The sequence below is a fragment of the Mesocricetus auratus genome, unplaced genomic scaffold (genome assembly GCF_017639785.1).
Source record: "Mesocricetus auratus isolate SY011 unplaced genomic scaffold, BCM_Maur_2.0 Super-Scaffold_100010, whole genome shotgun sequence".
In the NCBI taxonomy this organism is placed as follows: Eukaryota; Metazoa; Chordata; class Mammalia; order Rodentia; family Cricetidae; genus Mesocricetus; species Mesocricetus auratus.
The window spans coordinates 50745727-50765233 of record NW_024429194.1 but is presented as its reverse complement, the minus strand read 5'-3'; the positions used below and the strand labels follow the sequence as shown (position 1 = coordinate 50765233).

The window sequence follows — 19507 nt, the reverse complement described above, 5'->3', positions numbered from 1 at the left end:
AATTACCTAGACATTCATTTGAGAGAGGCAGAAAAAAAATCAGAGTCACCTTATTTACCCTTGAAAAGTGACTTTACCTGGGTCTTCAACATGGAAAGACTTCCGATCCAAAGAACAACTTTTTCTCCTTGGACTCCCCTCAGCAAAGGGCTCTGAGACTCCCGATACCATATTGCCAAATCTAAGACATGGAAACTTGTCTGAAGGCAGCTTCAGACCTCAGTGAAGGCAGCAGTCTAGCACACCCGCTCAGCCTGCCTCACTCCAGAGGAGCTACTCTGCCATGGACCACCCTGTCGCTGACGCTCAGGGAACTTGCAATCTTTCGTCAAGAAAACCCATGTCCTTTCCCTTCCACTTCCTACATGATCAGATGTTCATGACAATCCAGTTCTAACATAGCATTAACATCCAGAAAAGACCATCTTAAGAGTTTAGTGGAAGTGTATTTTCCAAAGTAAGACTGGAAAATTCAGTCATTTCAGACAGAGATTCAAATTTCTTTCCATCAATGTTAGAATAGCAGGTAACAAAGTAAAATGTCTTAACTCTCAGCTTCTAAAACAGTAATCACGACTCATAGGTTTCACAATTTTTTTCATAAACAGGTGGGAAAGAGAACTATTTTCATCTCATTATCAACTTCATATATCTTTGCTGTTATTAACAATAGCACTAGTAACAATGTGAACTAATGGAAAATCGTTTAAATCGCCTAAAATAATCATTCCTTTTATAAAAATTAAAGATACCCCCTTAAAACCTTGACTACTTAATTCCTATTTGTGCCAGAGAAGAGGGGGAAACATGGAGAAGGTGGCTGTAAGAAAGAAATGCCACTTTTTATTGTACAACAAAAATTCCCTCCGAGGCAAAAAGATGCTATGCCAAGTTCCACCCAGAATTAATGTTTGGGTTCAAACTGTAAAGTCCAGAGGGGGGGGGAAAAAAAAAACAGAACCACTAATAGATGCTTAAAGCTCAGGCCTGTTAGGTTATGTAAATGTAAAACTGAAAAACCTTTGAGGACAAAAATACTTTAATGAAGGTGCTATTAACTAAACACTCAGCACTGCGTTAAATTTTAAGCTTTTTTGGATTGTTCAATATAAATTCCCCTCTGTAGGGGATTATTCCCAGGATACTCCACTACATGATATACTACCAACTTTAATCCTTCGTGTTGCAACTCATGACCTCAAGAAAATGTTTAGCAACTCATCAAGAAAATAGTCCCTTCTGAGCGCGTCAACTGAGTGCAAGCTTGGGCTATAACTGTGCTAGCGGCCTTCAGAGTTTCGCCATGAGAGGTTGCTGGCCTAACACCACTGTATCACCAGGTTTGCAGGAACGGTTAGGTTTCCCAGTAACAAACCCAACCCAGAGTGGAAACTTAGCTACTCGGTGGCTGTCTGCTGCCATTCCTCCAGAGAAGTTGCAAGCATGGGCTGGGGGAAAGAAGGCAAATGGATGTATGTAATAGTTCACAGGACTGAGAACGAAAGCCAGATGCTGTGTGTTCAAGTGACAGTCCACACTACCTGACAGACAGCAGGTAACATGAAGACAAGGACGGTCAGGTTCCCCCCACGGCAGGGAGAAGAAAGACAGCTGTGGGTGGGCTCCAGTTTAACTTCCTGAGGACTGAGGGAGGAGGAGACGGCTGGGACCTCACCTAGCTCTTGCTTACATATGACAAGCCATCATTTTTGTGGACATTTAGCTCCACGGGTTAAAAGGGGGTCACTTACACCTCAGGTAGAACTCAAGAAACTGTCACATCCTTAGGTTCAAAGTGCACACTTGTGGTGCCCAGGCACTCTCCCATGGGCTTTTCTGTGAACTTCCAGTGAAGGCAAGCTAAGGCATATCTCAGCTAATAAACAGCACAGAAGACAAGAAACACTCTGGTTATCCTGCATCGTCTACAAGCCTAAAAATTTGTACACTGTGTGACAGGTCCACCTCATTTTTCTTACTGATGTTTTTATTATTCCTTCACTCAATTAAAGCAGAAATGGATATTGCATCTTCTGACTGTATAATTGTTATTGTAATCTGTTTTCGATCACTGCTTGGAAATGGGTCCAAAACAACATAAAGTCTCTACTGCCTCAGAAGACAAGCCATTTTCTTTTACTACGACACTTAAAGAGACATTTATCATGTGGCTCTGTTACCATCTTTAGATTATGACAAAAGAAAGTTTTGTTCTATTAACCAAAAAAAAATAATGTTCCAAAAAACACGGCAATTTTAAGAGTTTTATATGAATGCACTTTTCTAATAAGCTATCAGCAATAGTTTTGACTTTCTTTATATGTGTAAATACTAGAGCAGTGAAATGCTTAATTTTCATGCTGACATAATCAGAAAAATATCAAAATACAGTTTCCTTTTTTACTGTAAGCCTTTGGTCATTTCTCTGGAGTCCTGTGGTTCTCTCTGCAAAGAAAATATTGTCTCATGTAAAATAAGATGATTAGTTATGACAGAGCTGATACACATGTTTCCCAGCTATGTACCAAAACCAAGCAGGAACCTTGTGAAGGAAGAAAAGGATAAACTGCCACTAATGTCCTGAAGTCCTGGTTATTCCTGTGGATGCCTGCAAATTGGCTGTCAGACTTCAGTGTTTTAGAAAACACTCTATTATCTGGAATCCTTTTTACCCACATCTGCACAAGTCTTCATGCAAACAAAGACAGGCACTGAGCTCTGTGCAACCGCGAGTGGGCATCAAACACTGCTGCAAAATGTATCCACTTTTATAAGCAGCAGCTCTCGGCTAGCCTCTTCCTTTAGCTTTTCCATCTTTCTTTTTTGTTAATACCGCAATTTAATAACCAGCTGTACAAGGTCAGAACTCTGTTGTGATAATAAGGCAACTAGTTAAGAGGAGAAATCATTTAGCCTCATACAGTAACTAACAGTATCAGGAACAAGTAAAATAGAAAAATATGCTTCCTCAGCAGGTTTTATTATCCCAATGGATCAAACCAACAGCTAACGGATATGCCTGCTGTACACTGGCATGACTTGCTGGTAACTGTATTTCAAGGTTTAAATGGTTGACACTTTCATTAATTTATTTTTGGTTTGATTTGCTCTACTTTGTTGGTTTTTTTTTCATTTTTATACATCTCTCTACCTGGTAATTATAATATCTACAAGATTTGTCTCTTCATTATTATCATTATTTTAGGTTAGCAAAAATTAATGGGATCTTTACATATAATCCATCATTACACTTCACTCTCCTTCAGGGACTTTCCTGTTGTGGCTTTAAAGGTATAGATATAGATATTAATTTTAAAATACATGCCATAAATTCTGTGCTATAACGCACATCTAAAACATATTTATACATTTACAGCTTGTTGTTAATCTGCAATTAAAGAAAGCTTCACAAGTAACAACCAAAGGCAGGAGATCACACTCTCTAATGCCTTTTGTGTCACCGGATTATACTGATTTTATCAAAAGTTTTTAATCATTTGCAATTAATCAATAAAACAATTCTATTAGTTGAAAATATATATATTGTAATTATGATCCATGATTTTGAAAACTTTATCATGGAATTTTTTCTTGTTACTGTCTGTGGATTTTTAAGATCAAGTCTCACCGTATGGCTCAGACTGGACAGGAACTCACTATTTTGGCCCAGGCTAGCCTCAAACTCAGAATTCTCTTGCTTCAGCCTCCCAAGTGCTGATATTTCAGGCATAAGCCACTACCCGCAATGTCACAGATAGCTTTTGCAGAAACATCATGGTATGTCAGGCTTATGGAGGGCATTTCCACATAAAGGAAAGAGATAGCCTATTCAGTTGCTCGACAACCATAAAAGAGGTAATGTTTCTTCGGAAAACGGAGAACAGCACAATGGAGAAGCTACACCTGTGCCTTTAAAAGTAGCAAGTTCTGGAAGTCCCACCTGACTTTTGTTTAAACTCACACCTCAACTGCACTCAGACATTTACTGTCTCTGGAGACGCCAACCACTTTATCCACAAGCAGCAGGATGATGGATGCTTTGTATTTAAAGATCTGTTTCTAAGACTTATACACTTTCAAAAGCTCTCCTCTACTTTAAAATGACAGAAATTCACAGCTCACCTTACTGGCTCGCTAAATTAATGCTGAAGAGCCCTGATGACTGGAAGTGAGGTAAGATGTATACAATCAAAGCCAGAGGAGGGAAATCACTCCTTTTTCAAATTGCCATAAAGAAAATAAGGAAACTAAAAGGCAAACTCTTCTTCATTTTTTCAGCTAAAGTATAAAGGTCTCCTACTTGAAACCATTTTCAGTTACCCCCCCTTTTTTTCAAAAAATAATGAGTTAAAATGTATGGGTTCAGTCCAACATTTCACTGCTGTTCCTGTTCTCGGGGAGCAGGGGGAAGAGGACATGCTGCCAAAGCTTCTGAGATGAGAGTTTGGGCTGCTAATTTCCCGTTCACAAAATCTAAATTCTCCTTATGCATCTCCTACAACGCATGAAATAATATGAAACAGTATTATATCACTGCAAATTGAGACATTTTTATCAAAATAAAGAGTGATGATGCCAACATTTCATTTGTCATTTCCCACTTGTCACTTTTCACTGACAAACTGTTACACATACAACTTTTGTCAAATGCTCTGTCTTTAAATATGTTCCAAAATGCCATTGTACCTCAGTATCAGTGTAAAAAAGACAGTAGAAGTTACTATGTTACTGCATATTTCTTCTAGAGCTTTTTAGAGCCTACTTATTAAATACAAATATATAACAATCTTAGTTATTTGCATGCTTCCTGCTATGAAAAATGGCTTTTGGCATCCGGAAATAAACAAGCTGTGTACATAGTTTATATACCAAATGTAGAATTTTTTGTTTCAATGATAAAAACCTATATCATAATTTTATCTCAACAGAAACCAAAACACAACTCTCAAATGATATGTCTCCAAAGAAAATGATACAATATGGAATATATCTAACTCTGTTAATGTAACATAGCTCTTAAATATTCCCATAAATGGGTATTCACTGATTTCTTATTGCACAGAGGAAGAAGAGGAGGAAGAGGAAGAAAAAGCAGCAGCAACAGTGTTTCAGATACCAAAGTGAAGCCAGGAAGCCTCATAGCTGTCTCCACAGCAGCACCAGAAAAATACCATAATCTTGCCCGAAATAACTGACTTTCTTGTCCTTAAGATTACTCAAATTCATATTCTCAGATATCGTATAAATGGTCATTAATCTATATCCTCTTCCTATGGAGAAAGAGGAATTTAGAAGAGAAAAGAGTCAATACAGGAAGGATATCTAGGATGTGCAAACTAATTCTGCTGGTCACAACCTCCAGGAAATGAAGGTATTACTTATTTTCTGCACCAGTTAAAAAACAGATGCTTAAGAGACATCTCTATATTTTAACAACACACACACACACAGAAAGAGAGAGAGAGAGAGAGAGAGAGAGAGAGAGAGAGAGAGAGAGAGAGAGAGAGAGAGAGCCACAGCAGCAAATCTTCACTATATAATGGTCAGTGGGTTTCTGCTGATGGAACATGAAACTTCCAAAATTACTTGAAACACCAAATTACACTCAGGACTTGAGGGGCGGATACCCTGTGTTCTGTTTAAAGTGTATGTTCCATTGCATATATTTTTTTAACCAAGTATGTCTTTATTTTAATAACAGGCCAAAGGCTAAAAACACTTTCGCAAAGAGCAATTTTTCTACCTCAGCAAAACTACAGAGGACACGTTAGCCTGTTAGATGACCCTAAAACCTAAGTTCATACTCTTCTTAAAAGACCTTAAACCTTTAGATTTACAATAATAATAATAGTATAGATAGGAGAGGGGAGTCTTCTCTCTGGAAACACTGAGTCCTACCTACAAACATATGTTCCAACTGCCAGTGTACCTTACAGCATTCATCCTTGGAAACAGAGCTCTGTCCATGTCCCAGGGTTGACAATTCTATTTCTAAGTATTTTATACATTTCAATATTATATAAATATCTGTACTCTTTCCTACTGACACCTTTCAGAAAGTAAAATGATTGTTCCTCTGCAGCTAATAGCGTGTCTACACCTGACCTGATCCACATTTCCTTGACTCTTAATCGAAAAGGAAATGTTCCACATGTAGACAATTAAGCTAACTGTTGTTGTAGTAGATGTTTGCCTCTAAATGAGGTCCTGCCTAACAATCTTGCTCATATTTGTGTCTGTTCGAATGCATCAAGTGTGTACTGTAAATGATGCTTCCCCCTTGCAGCAGGAAGGCTATGTGCTTGAGCAGGCCTGGAAGCGAGGGCAGCCATCTACTTCAGGCAGTTTTGCTATCAAGTAACTTCAGCCAGCAGTTCTCCAATAAAATCCAATTACTTTTACAGCAAAATGTTTTTCAAAAATAAGCAATTTTTTTCTCAGAAGGAGCAGGTATTTCAATAAGACATTCACCATATTTAAATTCTACCCCCTCAAAAAAACTAAATATTTAACACCCCCTTTAAAAAAAAACATTAAAAAATCATAGGAAAAAAAAAAGAAGACCAAAAAGATCTGTGATGTTTAATGCCTCCTATCAACAAATACACCATCTGGTAGAGCCAAGTGCTGTCCATTCAGTTTAAATAAAGCTGTCTGAAGGTTCCTCTTGAAACCAAACATTAAAAAGTGAAAATGCTTGTGTTAACAATGAATGGACACAACAACTCAATGCTACTAAAGGACCACTGGCCAGCCCCTTCTAGCAGTCCACAAGGGCAGAGGCCTGGGACTCCCCTACAGCCCCATTTTTATTTTGGGCTGGCCGAGGCATTCCACACAGCAGAATTGTTTTAGGGGTTCAGGGTCACCTGATTCTCAGTTAATTCATCTTTAATAATGCCCTCTTTTTCTACGTCTTCAAATGGATCTGTAAGTTTTAATCAACAATTTCACAAATATAAATTTCCCCACCATTAATCATTCTTTCCCCAAGTCCTTATGGAGTGAATTACTAGCTGAGAGGGGATGCCAATTCTAGTAAGTGAATGTCACCCAGCAGGGATATAAAGCTGTCAACACCACAGGGCTCTTGCCTGTCTAAATTCTCTCCCAGCCTTCATATGTTTTTTAAAGAGATATTAGCCTTTTTTTTTTCCTGAGGACCTTCTACAAAAGCTGTCATATACATCTGAGCACTTCCATTTCACTGCAGGCACGCTTTGAAAACACAGGTAAGTAAAGAGCAGAGATGTCCTCGGGGACAGGGGAAGGGCAAAGCAGCTAATGGGCTGACCACATAGTAAACAAGGCACTGAGCTAGCCTAAGTTTCTTCTTGAAAGACAACTCTAGAGACTGACTGTGAGGGAGCATCCACCACTGCAACTGGTTCAAACCAGACACTACGAGAATGCTCTCCCACCCTTTTTTTTTATGAATATCTAAGTCTCATCAAAAATCCTAACAAGTTCCCACTCTTTAAAAAGGAGAACAGCAACAGACCTTACTCTTGCAGCCAACCAAAAACATTTATCTCTCCCTGCTTATCAAAAGCAGTGGGATAAATTGCTATTTTACTGAGCAACCAATTAGCGTAACGATTTCCCCTATTTCTGTGAGAAGAACAAATTTCAGGAAGGGCTCAAAAGAAATAAGGCATGTGCCCCTCAGTACTGAGCTCTGTGTATGCATGTCCATCTTCATGGAATAATTTAAAAAATGACTCAGCTATAAATATTTTTGTGGTTGTCTATCTTTGTTTTATGAAGAAAATTCAACAAAACATATAGGATGGTAGAAAATATAATCTATTATATATTTACCCTAATATTAAAAGAAAAAAGTTTCAATGAGAAAGTATTTCTAACTAGAAATATACTTTGAAATTTTTAAATTTAAAATATACATTTTTAAAAGGCTTGACTTTCCTCTAGACTATATACATGATTAGACGTTACAAAGAAATAAAGTTATTAACATTTTGGTATACATGTGGAAACTTTGTAGACTGAAGGCAACAAAACAATTATTAACATTCAGTCGAAAATCTCATTACAAAATTTTATATTCTAAGATGTTATATTTTGAAGGTCTCTAATTTTTTCCAAAGAATCTATAATGCTATAGAGAATTGAGCTTCCTTTAAAAGAATATTTAAAAGTCCAGCACACACAAATCTACCATGTACACTCTTACTGTTAAGTACTGCCAAAGTTGTGTATTAAGGTAAAATGCTGTCACTGCATTTCCAGTTTGGGAGGCTTCTAATAGGATCCTCACTCTTTCTAAATTAAGTGGAACCTCCAAGGTGGTGAGTAGAGAAGTTTATTGAAATAAATCTAGTATTCTTCACAAAGGCAATAATTTTAGTGTGAACCAAATTTAGAGCCCATGGGCAAATGCAACTATAATTTCAGAAAACTTGCAAAGGAAGTAGCACTCCACACTAAAGGCACCCTGATCAACAGACTGAGGTAGTTTCTTCCATAGTACATTATGACAGGGAAGAAACTTTGTTGAAGGGCAGCAAGACTTCTAGCAGCTACATTCTAAACCTTGAAGACCTCAGAGAGCTTAGATCCTGCAGTAAAGTAACAAAAAGAGACAGAAACTTCAGGTCTAAGATTTTTCTTATATAAAAGGAGACTTTCAGAATACCCTTTCTCCAAGGAGTTCCAAAACTGTTTTACCTGACATTAGCAGCACACACAGCATCCCAAGCTTGGTCCTACCATATCTGTGATGTATTCCTCTCCATCATGTGCATATAGGTGATTACACAGCAAGGCTGTAATCATTGCTCCAATCTTAGAACAATGCACTCCTGAACCCCACGTTTGAAAAGTGAGTTACAGTATAATCGGGGCTTTTTTCTTGATTTCTTTTTTTATCTCATTAAAAGTATATTTTCATATCTCTAAAAGGTACTATACAGAAGTCAAATCATGTTTTCAAAACCTTAAAAATTGAGAGGAAGGTTCCTTCTCAAGAGAAATGGCCAATTTAAATAATTAAGGCAAGCGACCATTACTGTCTACCACAAAGAAAAATAGTAAAATAATTAAAAACAGATAAGTGTCATCTTATTAGGTACATAGAGATGCTGCAAACTAAGTATTTACTCCAAAATTCAATATACAGCATGGACACGAGGGTGGGACCTCATCACCAAGCTTTACCATGAATTTTTATCATTTTATGCTGGTCAGTATAAAGAAATACATTAAACATGTTGCTGCTGGAAATATCTGGGTTGAAGGGGAATCTCGAGCATAATAAAAATAAAGGAATAATTTATCCCAAACAAAAAAAAAGGTTGAATGCCACGTAAAATTGTACATTTCATATTTAAGAGACAGCTAGTTGACTGGCCTGCAACCCCAAAAAATATTTTAGTACTTAAATTTTTTCTATGGTCCTATTTTGTAAGATTACTTTACTAACCACTTTTAAAGAAAGTATTTGTAGAAGTGATGAAAACATCAAAAGGCTGTCTTTAAATAATATTTAAATTTTGGGTGGGGAAGCAGCAGGCAGAAAATAAAGTTGCTTGCTATTTTTCACCCAATTCTCTAATTCCTAACAAAGTTACAAACGCCGGTGTCTAGACTCTGCAGGCAACTTCAGCATCACATCCACTAAGAACATAATGGATTTACGGTACTTCTGTTTTTCCTAGAACGTGTGTCTCAGCACTGTCCCAGCTACAAAAGAACACCAATACCATCGCCCCTGCTCTAGCCTGATTCTCTCTGTGTGTGTGTCCCACTAAAATCGAGGCATACAGGCTCCAGTCCTAGAACAGATCCGAGGCAAGGCAAAGGAGTTAAACACGAAAGAGCTCTCTAGGAAAATCTAGAAACAGTTAGCTGGCTGTGACACAGACCTGCCAACACCTCAGCACACGGTGGCAAAGTGCCCAAAAAATGCCACCCTCTGGGTAAACCACTTTCTTGTTTTAACTCGAGATGAAGCTACTACCAGTTGCGGAGAGGCGACTAGGGCATTATTTGGCAACCTGGATTTGACTTCCTGTAATCCTACACCGAAACAGCGCCTAATCAACCTGAACCCTGACACCCAGGCCATTATCACAGGGCCTCCGGCTGCGCGCACCTCCCAGCTCCGGGCTGTTACCTCCCACGGCCTTGGCCACGGCGCCGTTGGGCCTCCCGCGGGCTCCCATGGGGCTGCCGTTCTGCTCCAGCCGGGCCACCTTCACCGGGGGAGGCCCCTTGACGTCGGGACTGCCGCTCCTTCGGTCGGGGCTGTCCCGCAGACACGGGCTCTCGCTCCGCCGCTCCATGCTGCTCCGATTTGGAGACAAAGTTCCCACCGGCAGGTCGCAATAAAACGCACAGGGACCTAGGGAGGGGGCGGAGGGGAGGGAAGGGGGAGGGAAAAAAAAAGAGGGAAAACCGCTCACACACGTGATAGACGATCAGGCCAGTGGCAGAGCACTGCACCGCAGCCACACAAACTTCCTCCCACGCTTCAGAAGCGTCCCAAAGGGTCCCGGGGTAACGGGTCCCAACCTTACACTGGAGGCCCCAAAGCTGCCCAGAACTTGAGGTACTGAGACCTGCTCAGTTGCAGGTCCCAAGAGTTAGCCCTCAATGGCATGGACAGAGTCGCAGTTCACAGCATTGGAGCTCCATTCATAGCGGGCAGCGCTGGCATTAGCCCTTCTCCGATGGAGAGCCCTCCGCCCCCCACTTGGGGGTGGTCAGGGTTTTGAAATGAGAGTACTTCAGAGCAAGAGGTCCCACCCGGCCTGGGAGGGAGCCAGGGCATACACGGATCCTTAAGCAAATTAATTGCTTGATAAATGTACTGTGATGGGCCAGGCAGGAGCCAAAGACTTGATCAATGGATTCATGGAATCCCTGCTTTTTACCTTTATGGATCAAGTACACAGTATACAAGTACATTTGTGTACACACACACACACACTTTTGCACAAAAAAATAGCTATAATTCCACAGGAATGAGCATCCTAAACACTTTGGGGTTTGTAGGCTCTCCTCCATCACAAGATTACAATTATTTCCGAGCATTCTTATCTTCATCCGATCTTGAGTGCTTTTTAAAAAGCCAATAAGTATAAAACATAAGCGAAAGAAATTTAGATTATCGGGTGCAGAAGCAGCCCTCATTAGTCCTAATTTCTAAATCTGGGAAGTTTTTCTCGGGGTTCCTAGGCGGGCAGCGCTCCCCGCAGCACTCTTCAATTTTGGAGGAGTGACCCGGAAGAAGGGAAAACACCTGATGAAACGGCGCCCCAATTGTCACTGACACTCGGGAGAGGAACCCCCAATACACCTGGGGCGCTGAGAATCCTCCAGGGCGCTTTGGACGCGGGAGGAGCCTGGGCGCCGCGGGTCGAAGAGACAAGGTAGGGGTGACAGAGAGGGAAGAACGATAGAGATGTAGGGAGTGTGCGGAGGGTACCGAGAGAGGGTTCCACCGCACTTCCCGGCTTCGCCTAGGGCGCGGGAGAGCCAGAGCCAGGGACGACCGAGGAACTTAGCGCGCCCCGGACTTCCCGAACTCCGGCGCCGCGCTGGAGCCCTAGCCCAGCGTACTTACTGCTCACGGTCTGTCTGAAACTTGGCTGGCTGGGGCTCTGTCCATGGAGCAAAAGTAGAGAATCCAGGGTGGAAAGTTTCTGGTGATTTGCAGTGTTGTCCTAGTCTTCCTTTCTCTTTCCTCTTTCCCCTTTCCTTTTCCTCTTCCCCGGGTCCTAGCGTTTAAGGACCTGGGTCAGGGTGTCTTCTGTTCGGAGATGGTTGTTATGATGATGGGGGGGATGAGGGAGGAGGAGGAGAGGGAAAGGAGGACTCCTCCTAAGGGGCACCCGAGCGAGCGGGGGAGGGGACGGCGGAGGAGGGGGAGAGAGGGGGCTGAAAGAGCCTTTCACACCTTCGGGAAGGAGACCGGTTCTGGAGAGAAAGGGCTGAGGACTGGGAGGCTGCAGCGGCTGCCGGCTCGTGCCGCCACTAGCTCGAGAGGAGGCGCGGCCGGAACCGCGGGGACCGCGCCACCGAGAGCAGAGAAGGCGCGGAGACCCCGGACAGTGCGCAAGAGAAAACGCGGCGGCCGCCCAAGCTGTCACCTCCAACCTCTCCCCTCGCGGCCGCCTCTGCCAGAAGCCAGAGCCGGACTCACTGACAAGCCGCAGAGAGAGACACACTGAGAGGGAGATGATTATTAGTTGCGTTGAGTCATCAGGCAAAGTGAGTCCTTTTGGGTTGTCCTCGGTTTCCGATTTCTCCCCCTCCCCCCTTTCGGTCCCCAGATCTAGCGCCTTCAAAATAATAATTTGGGGTGGGGGTAGGGGAAGTCTCTGGGTTATTTCGGGATGGGAATGGGGGGGACGGATCTAAACCCAAGCCAGACTGGTCCACCGCAAGGAAGGAGGGGAGTGGGGGGCGGGGAGGAGGGCTGGGGAGGTTGCGGGGGGAGGGGGGCCCCGCCTGGCAGGAAATTAAACATCAATCAATCAATCGCTGTGAGCACGGCGACCCAAGAGCCGGGCTGCGGAGGAGGCATAGGGATGGGCGAGGGGGTGGGAGGCAGGGAGAAAGGAGGAGGAAAGGGAGAGTCGGCGGTGGGAGTGGGGTGGCAAGGACCTCATGCACCGGGCGACGAAGGACGGGTGGCTGAGGACTGAGTGCGGCGCGAGGCGGTGGCCACGGCCGGCGGATGGGTGCGTCTGGGCGCTGACGAACGCCAGGGCCCAGGGTCTGGTCCTCCTCCTTGTGGCAAGTCCAGGGAGCAGTCGCCTCGCCCAGCCCCTAGGCGCACTCGTCCCGGCGCGCAGGCTGCGGCGACTAGGCGGGCGCTCGGTGTCGCGGCTCGCCGCAGAGGCGCAGACTGGCGCGCGGGAGGCGGCAGACGCTGCCTCGTCTCCGGGCTCTGCTAACTGCGCCGAGTACTTTCGACTTTGGAGATAGGAGGGCGATCGCCTCCCCCACCCACCGCCTCCGCCCACCACCCACCGCCTCCGCCCCTCGGAGCAACTTTTCTCGGTGCGAGCGAGCTCCACAGCTGCTCCGAGCCGACCGGCCCGGCCCGGCCCGCTGCGCTCCCCGGCGCGCGTGGGGAAGGCCGCCTCTCCCTCCGATCGGGCGCGGCCGCGGGTCCGAAACAATAGCCCGGGTGTCCCGAACGCCTGGAGCGAGCCACCGCCCGCCGGGCTGTGGGTGGCACTGGAGAGAGGGCTGCTCGGTGGGCGCAGGGTGGGATGCATCCCTGCCACGCTCGCCACGCGGGCGACGTTGTGAGCGCCACTGCTCGGGCCGGCCGGAGGCCAGGACGCGGGGCCGGCCGGGGCGCTGGGGCTGCGCGCCCTCGGGTTGCCGCATTAGGGCTCCCGAACACAACCGAGTTCAGGAGCGAGCCGAGCCGAGCCGTGGGGACCCAGCCTGTCCCCCGCGAGCGAGGCCGTGCCGACGCGTCCCTAGCCAGTCCCTCCAGGGCTTAGGAACTGCAAACTTTTGCGGACTCCCGCGGCCCTCGCCTCCCGGCTCCCGCCGAGGTGCTGGTTTAAGGTGGCGCGAGCACTGCCCGCCCAGACCCGACTCCGAGACGCGCTTTTGTCTTGACCGTCCGGCTGGGACGCGGACCTCCTTAAGAATAAGCACGTGGGCAGGGGCCGCCTGCCCCGGCGAGGTGCCGGCTGAGTCGGGCGGCTGTCAGCCTCTGGGACCTCCGAGGAGATAATATGAATCAGTCCTCTCCGGTCTTCGGGCCAGAGAAGCCCCTTGAGCCGGCGGCACCTCCTGTCCCTCCTGTGCACCGGGGGCTCCCTCCTGGTCCCCAGGACCCCAAGGACTTGCTCCCACCGCTTGCCAGAGCCACTAGTCCCCCTTAAGAAGCGTTGGCTGTACGGCGGCGCCAGAGGGCCAAACTAAATTCGGTTTCGGGAAACGCGCTCGGGGCAATTCTCTAAATCCCGGGCCCGAGTTGAGCCAGTGGAGGTTGCTTCGGAGAAGAGTGCTGGAGACCCAGCTGCTGTCCAGTCGCTTTGTCACTCCCCACCACCACCACCACACCTTACGCCCCAAGGGCCCCAAGATCACGGCCCGCGAGGCCTGAGGGCTTCTGAAAGAAAAAGGGTCCCAAAACGAAACCAGTCCCTGGCCTAGATCTGGGTGCCCAGAACTCGGTGAGTCCCCCTCCGAGGAGCCGCCCATCAACTTCACTAGAAGCCCAAGGAGACTGGGGAGGAGAGCCTGGTCGAGCGAAGGCAAGCAGGGTAATAACCCTCCGCGGACCCACCGCAGTTTTAGGAAGCTTTTTTCTTTTCCATGTTATTTTTTTTTTCTTCCACAAATTCCATGCCCACCTACAAGACCAGCCAAAGGGGCTGAGAAAATTCGAAGCCCGTGAAAGCAAAGTGACTCAAGTAAGTCAGCCCGTGAAGGTAGCTAAAAGAGTTTTGGAAGCAAAGAAAGAAACTGTAAGTTGATCGACTCGACAAAAAAAAAAATCTGTAAATAGCATATCGAAATGAGAAAGGGGTGTTTCAAAAACTTAACTATCACTGTCAAACTTAGCCCATGTTTAAAATGAGGAATACACACGCCTTATTTATATATTAACAACAAGTCCCCCGTTTCCTTTCTTACCTTGGTGTTGGAACTGCGGAATCCACCTCCAGGCCAATGACCACGAACTAAGAAGAATTGATGATATTAGGACTTCAACACTTCTGGAAAAAAATGCAAATCGTTTGGTGGGGATCTTTTTTGTCTGATTCGTCAGTATTATTATATCTGATGATGCGAATGGCTGAAACGATTCTATCCTAAGTCATTAATGAACTATTTTATAAAAATCACAGTCGGAGAAATCTTTCTTTGCATTTTCCTAAGGATCACTTCGCTAACCTCACAGGCTTGCGTCAACAGCATGATTATGGACTTCGGCTACACTCTTATAAACAACACGGCAGTATTGTTAATCAGTTAATATTTTATAAAGCGTAAATATTTTATTATAGTTTGAAGGGAACTATTGATTCTAAATTATTAAAAACCCCAGAATACTATTTAAATAAAGTATACAATTAAGTACAATTAAATGTGCATTGTGGATAGAGTCTACAGCCTTTCAAATGCATTTATTTCTCTTGTCTATTTTTTATAATGAAAAGTAAATCTACCATTTGGGACAAAAAATGTTTAAGTTATTTAAAATCACATTTAAAAATAAATAAATTACATTTCATATGCATAAAAATGTCAAATTCGATGTCATTACCAAAATTGTACTTTGAATGTTGGCACATTTATTTTTAGTAGAGCATTCAAATTTCTCTCATTTTGCAAAAGGAGAATTCTAGAAAGTTTTGCCAAGTATGCCCTGTGTGAATTTTTTCCTTTAGTTTTTGTCCCTAATACAGGCCTTTTCTGTTTCAAGTTATATATGCTTTTCCCAACCTAGTTTTGTCATTGACCTCATTCCAACTAAAGCAATTATTTCAAACGCTTATACTTTCTACAGTAAGATATATTTTAAATAATACCTTTAAAACTTTTTGTCATTTTAAAAACAGTAAATAAATACATTTGATGATCCAAAAAATAGTTTGGTTTCATTTTGTATTCCCTAGGATGGTTTAGTTCCAAACATTTTTTGAAACAAATAAGGCTTTTTTAAAATGCTATAAGTTCATTTGTGTTTTTAAATAAGTAGTCCAACACACACACACACACACACACACACACACACACACACACACACACTTGGGAAACAGTTTCCCCCATGCTCAGAAAGTAAGTTTGGGGGGTAGGGTATGCCTCCTCAGTTTGCTTCTGACCTATATTTTTTGAGGAGAACTCTACACAGACTTTTCTAGGGTTTTCCTGGCCCTAATTTTTCCCCTTATGTAGTCAAAGGTCGCCTGCCTTTCACAACCACACTGTTATTGTTATTTATTATTTATTTTAAACAACAACAAAAAGCAAAGGGACTTTCTAGGCTGGCATTCAATGCGCATAGTTTTTTTTTCTTTCCCGACTGTTTTTCTTTCTTCCCAGGCCTAAGCCCTCTTAGGGCCTGAACTTTTAATGTCAATTTTGTTTGATTTCTCCTTGCCACCTTTGAGGTTTTGGCCTTGTGGGTCCTCCGACCAGGTAAACCTTCCAAGATGTGCTGTCGGTGGACTACCTAGGCCTGCCTGCCCTGGTAGGGCGCCGAGTAGATTGCCAAGCTCACCGCACCTCAGCTTTCAGGCTGCTGGCTTAGAAGGTCTGAAGGCCCGGCATTTAGTCCTCAGCCTCTGTGGCTCTCAAGTCTGGTCACCCAGGCAAAGACTCCTTTCCAGAGGTGCGCTGCCTTTTATGGAACCCTGGGAGTTTGTGCTGATTTTTTTCCTCCCACCCAGGACACTCATTTAAAACTTCCTGGGAACCACCACCTTAAAAGCCTATGATGACGGTTAATGGCTTCTAGGAACCAAAACAACGGGCCAAATGCTTCTCCAGTGGCTGGCCCCACTAGGGACAGGATGGGGGCGTGGGGTAGTCATTTCTTTCTAAGGATGCCCGGTGTCATGTCTGAGGCCAATTTCCGTTTCGGACGGTCCGTGTAAAGTTAGGCAACCAACATTTTAAAAGCATGTGCCGCTGCGTTTAGCTTGCCAGCCCAGCGAGTCAAGTGGAAGGGGCCAGAGACCAGGGTGCAAGGGGACCAGAAGGAGCCTGGAGGGAAGGCAGGTCCGCTAGGATGGCTTACTTCCTTTCTCGGACTACTCTGGGGACTGACCAGTGCACTAGGGCAGGGGAAACTTGCTACATTATCACCCACATTCCTTTTTGGCATCAAACACCAAGGCGTCAATCCGTGTCCAGCAAAGATAAAAAGACTCCTTAGCCTCTCTAGGGGCCTAGGTGTGGGCGGGGCAGCCTAAGAGGCGGTGGGTTTCTCCGAAGGACCTCAGAGGAACATGCCTCTGTGGCCTGGTCAGAGATGAGTCGCGAGCAACTTATTGGGAAAGGAAGGTGGGGAACTAGTCTGTGGGAGCCGAGCTGCCAAGGTGTCTGGAGTTGGAATGAATTTAAGGCAACCCTCTGCGCCAAAGCCCGAGGGACAGAGAGTTGCTCGGTTAACTGTGGCAGGGAAGCCCTTTGGCTTTCTGACTGAGGTCCTAGGTGACAGAGATGAGCATGTGGTGTGACCCGGCTTCCTAGGAGGAGGGTCGTGAAGAGGCAGGTTTCAGAGCCGGCATGAATGAAGGTTTGATGTCAGGTTCGCGGTCACCAGGTGGTAAGTCCGGGAAAGGCAGCAGGCACCGCTGGCGACACAGGACAATTTCCCTCCACGCCAGGGCTCCCGGGATCCGACGCTCTTTTTCAGCGTCTTAAAGGGTAGTTCTCCTGCCGCGGCAGGGCAACGGGGAAACGACTGCCCCGCTAATGTAACCCAAGTGTAGAAACCCACTATAAATGCTGGAAATTAGTAAGGCAGAGGAAGGAGAAAAGGCCAAAGGAGCTGCTGCGGCCACTCGCTGCGGGTGGCGCGGGCTGCGCTGTTCCTCTTTGGGACCAATCCAGGCCGAGGAATTCCCACCCAAAGCAAAGAACTAGAGGCCAAGGCCAGTTGTCAAGGTCCCTCCACCTCCAAGACCAGGTCACTGCCAGGGGTCCCCACCCAGAGCACAGGCGATGTCTCCCTACAGCGCCACCGCGTGGGCTGCGCCCAAACCGGCTGAGCCGGCCGGAGCTAGCCCTTCCGCAGCGCAGAGCGGAGAATCCTCAGGTTAATGAGGCGCGGAGCGGGTGCGGTCCCTGCCCTAGGGAGCCATCAGACCACCTAACACCAAGATGTAACCGCCCGCGGACGCAAAACATCCCTGCAGCTGTCCTCGGTCTCTTGTTATGAAAACTACCCCTAAAAAGAGCCAGGCGTGTCATTAAACCTTCTCCCCTAACTACTGGCAGATCCACCCGCACTGTCCCTAGACCAGGGCTGGAGAGCTCAGGCCTTTAGATGCCAGGCGGTCCTAGCTGGAGCAGTTGACAGAGCACTCTGGGACTCGGGGCCCGTACTCAGAAAGCTTGAAAACCCCCAGAGAAGCTGATACAGCTAGCATGCAAAGTCCTGGGCACTTACTGGGACCACGAATGAGGCAGGCGCAAAGTCAGTGTATCCGGTCAGGGGACAAGGCAAGCTTCCACGGCTAGAGCTTTCACTTTCCCCAGGGTTGCAGGAAGCCCCCCAGACACTCGGCTTGACATCCGGACTAAAGTCCAGGTAGCTGAGACTCCATCATCTCGGGACTCAGTCCTCTTCCCCCGCGGTGCCTTCTCTCCGTGTCGTGAGAAGGACAAGCCCAGCAGAGCTGGGCATCCCCTGGTTCCTTTCTGAAGTTACATCAAGATGTGAGAGCCCCCATGAACAGCTTAGAGGACTTTGCTAGGAAGGGTTTTTGCTGTTGTTGTTGTTGTTGCTGCTGCTGTGGTTTTAATAAATTCAATTCTCTACCCACCCCCTCAGTCACACACACACACACACACACACACACACACACACACACACACACACACACACACAAACAGTGGAACTGGCTACTGAAAGCGATAGCTGACCCAGAAAGGTGTAAATCCACCTAGTGCCCACCCCGATTATAACAGGAGCACGTCCTGGATGCCCGAACCACGCCGGGTCACAGCCGGCTCTTTCGGACCAGTGACCAGAGCCGTCCAAGATACACCACTGCAGTCGGGAAAGCTGAATCGCAGCACTCGGTGACCACTTGGCCTGCTTTCCCACAGCCTCAACAGCAGCGGTGACTGCTTTATTTCTGGTGCCTGGTGCCCGTGACCATCTGACCATACCGAGCCTGACCCTGGTCAAGTGGCTCACCTCAGCAATCTGCTCTTGCTCTCGCCCCTCTTGCCCAGTCCCTAGTGAGAAGCAGTAGATCAGCGCGGCGCAGACGTAGGCTGCTCACCTCCAGGAGCCAAGGAAGGTGCCCTGGGCGTCGCAGGTCCAGCCCCGGCTGATTTAAATAACTAATAAGCTCAGAGAAATTTTACGAGGGGAACTTTTCCTTTTAGTATCAATAAAGCTTAGTAATTGGGTTTGTTGGTTACCTAAGCTCCCTCCCTCTCTCTCTCTCTCTCTCTCTCTCTCTCTCTCTCTCTCTCTCTCTCTCTCTCTCTCTCTCTCTCTCTCTCTCTCCCTCCTCGTTTTCAAAAAACAGGCGACTACTCGGTTTGGTGTGTTCGACTGTGAATGTGAGAAAGTTGTTTTCAAAGCCCTTTGCGTACAGAACAAACATGATTGTGCTAGGGAGTGGAGGATTTCGAAAGGTGAACTCTGGTTGTGGTTATTTCGGAAGAGAAAAATCGCACAAGAAAACAGAAGAGGAGGAAGGGTCCATTTTATATGACAAGGAAAAACCGCACCGTTTCCCCTTTTAACTAATTTTCATTATATTGGGACTCGTAGTTTTTAGTGATAACTTGGTTTTAGCAAAAATTCTGTGTCATTGCACAA

At 45.7% G+C, this 19507-nt stretch overlaps 1 protein-coding gene across 6 annotated transcripts in view; it reads right to left on the bottom strand.

Moving 5' to 3' along the window:
* The window catches only part of Satb2 (SATB homeobox 2), a 174348-nt gene extending 155251 nt beyond the window's left edge, over positions 1-19097 (bottom strand). For 2 of the 6 annotated variants that reach the window (XM_005080900.4, XM_040753599.1), the window contains exons 1-2: positions 11588-12846; positions 10136-10363 (exon numbers count right to left, since the gene is read on the bottom strand). In XM_005080900.4, coding sequence (XP_005080957.1) covers positions 10136-10304 — 169 coding nt within the window. In that variant the 5' untranslated portion in view covers positions 10305-10363; positions 11588-12846. Of the gene's footprint in view, positions 1-10114; positions 10364-11587; positions 12847-14631; positions 14715-18118; positions 18499-18871 lie in introns of those variants that run through there. The other 4 variants (XM_040753598.1, XM_013121125.3, XM_005080901.4 and 1 more) reach the window with 4 other exon arrangements.
* Between the last annotated feature and the right edge of the window lie 410 nt (positions 19098-19507).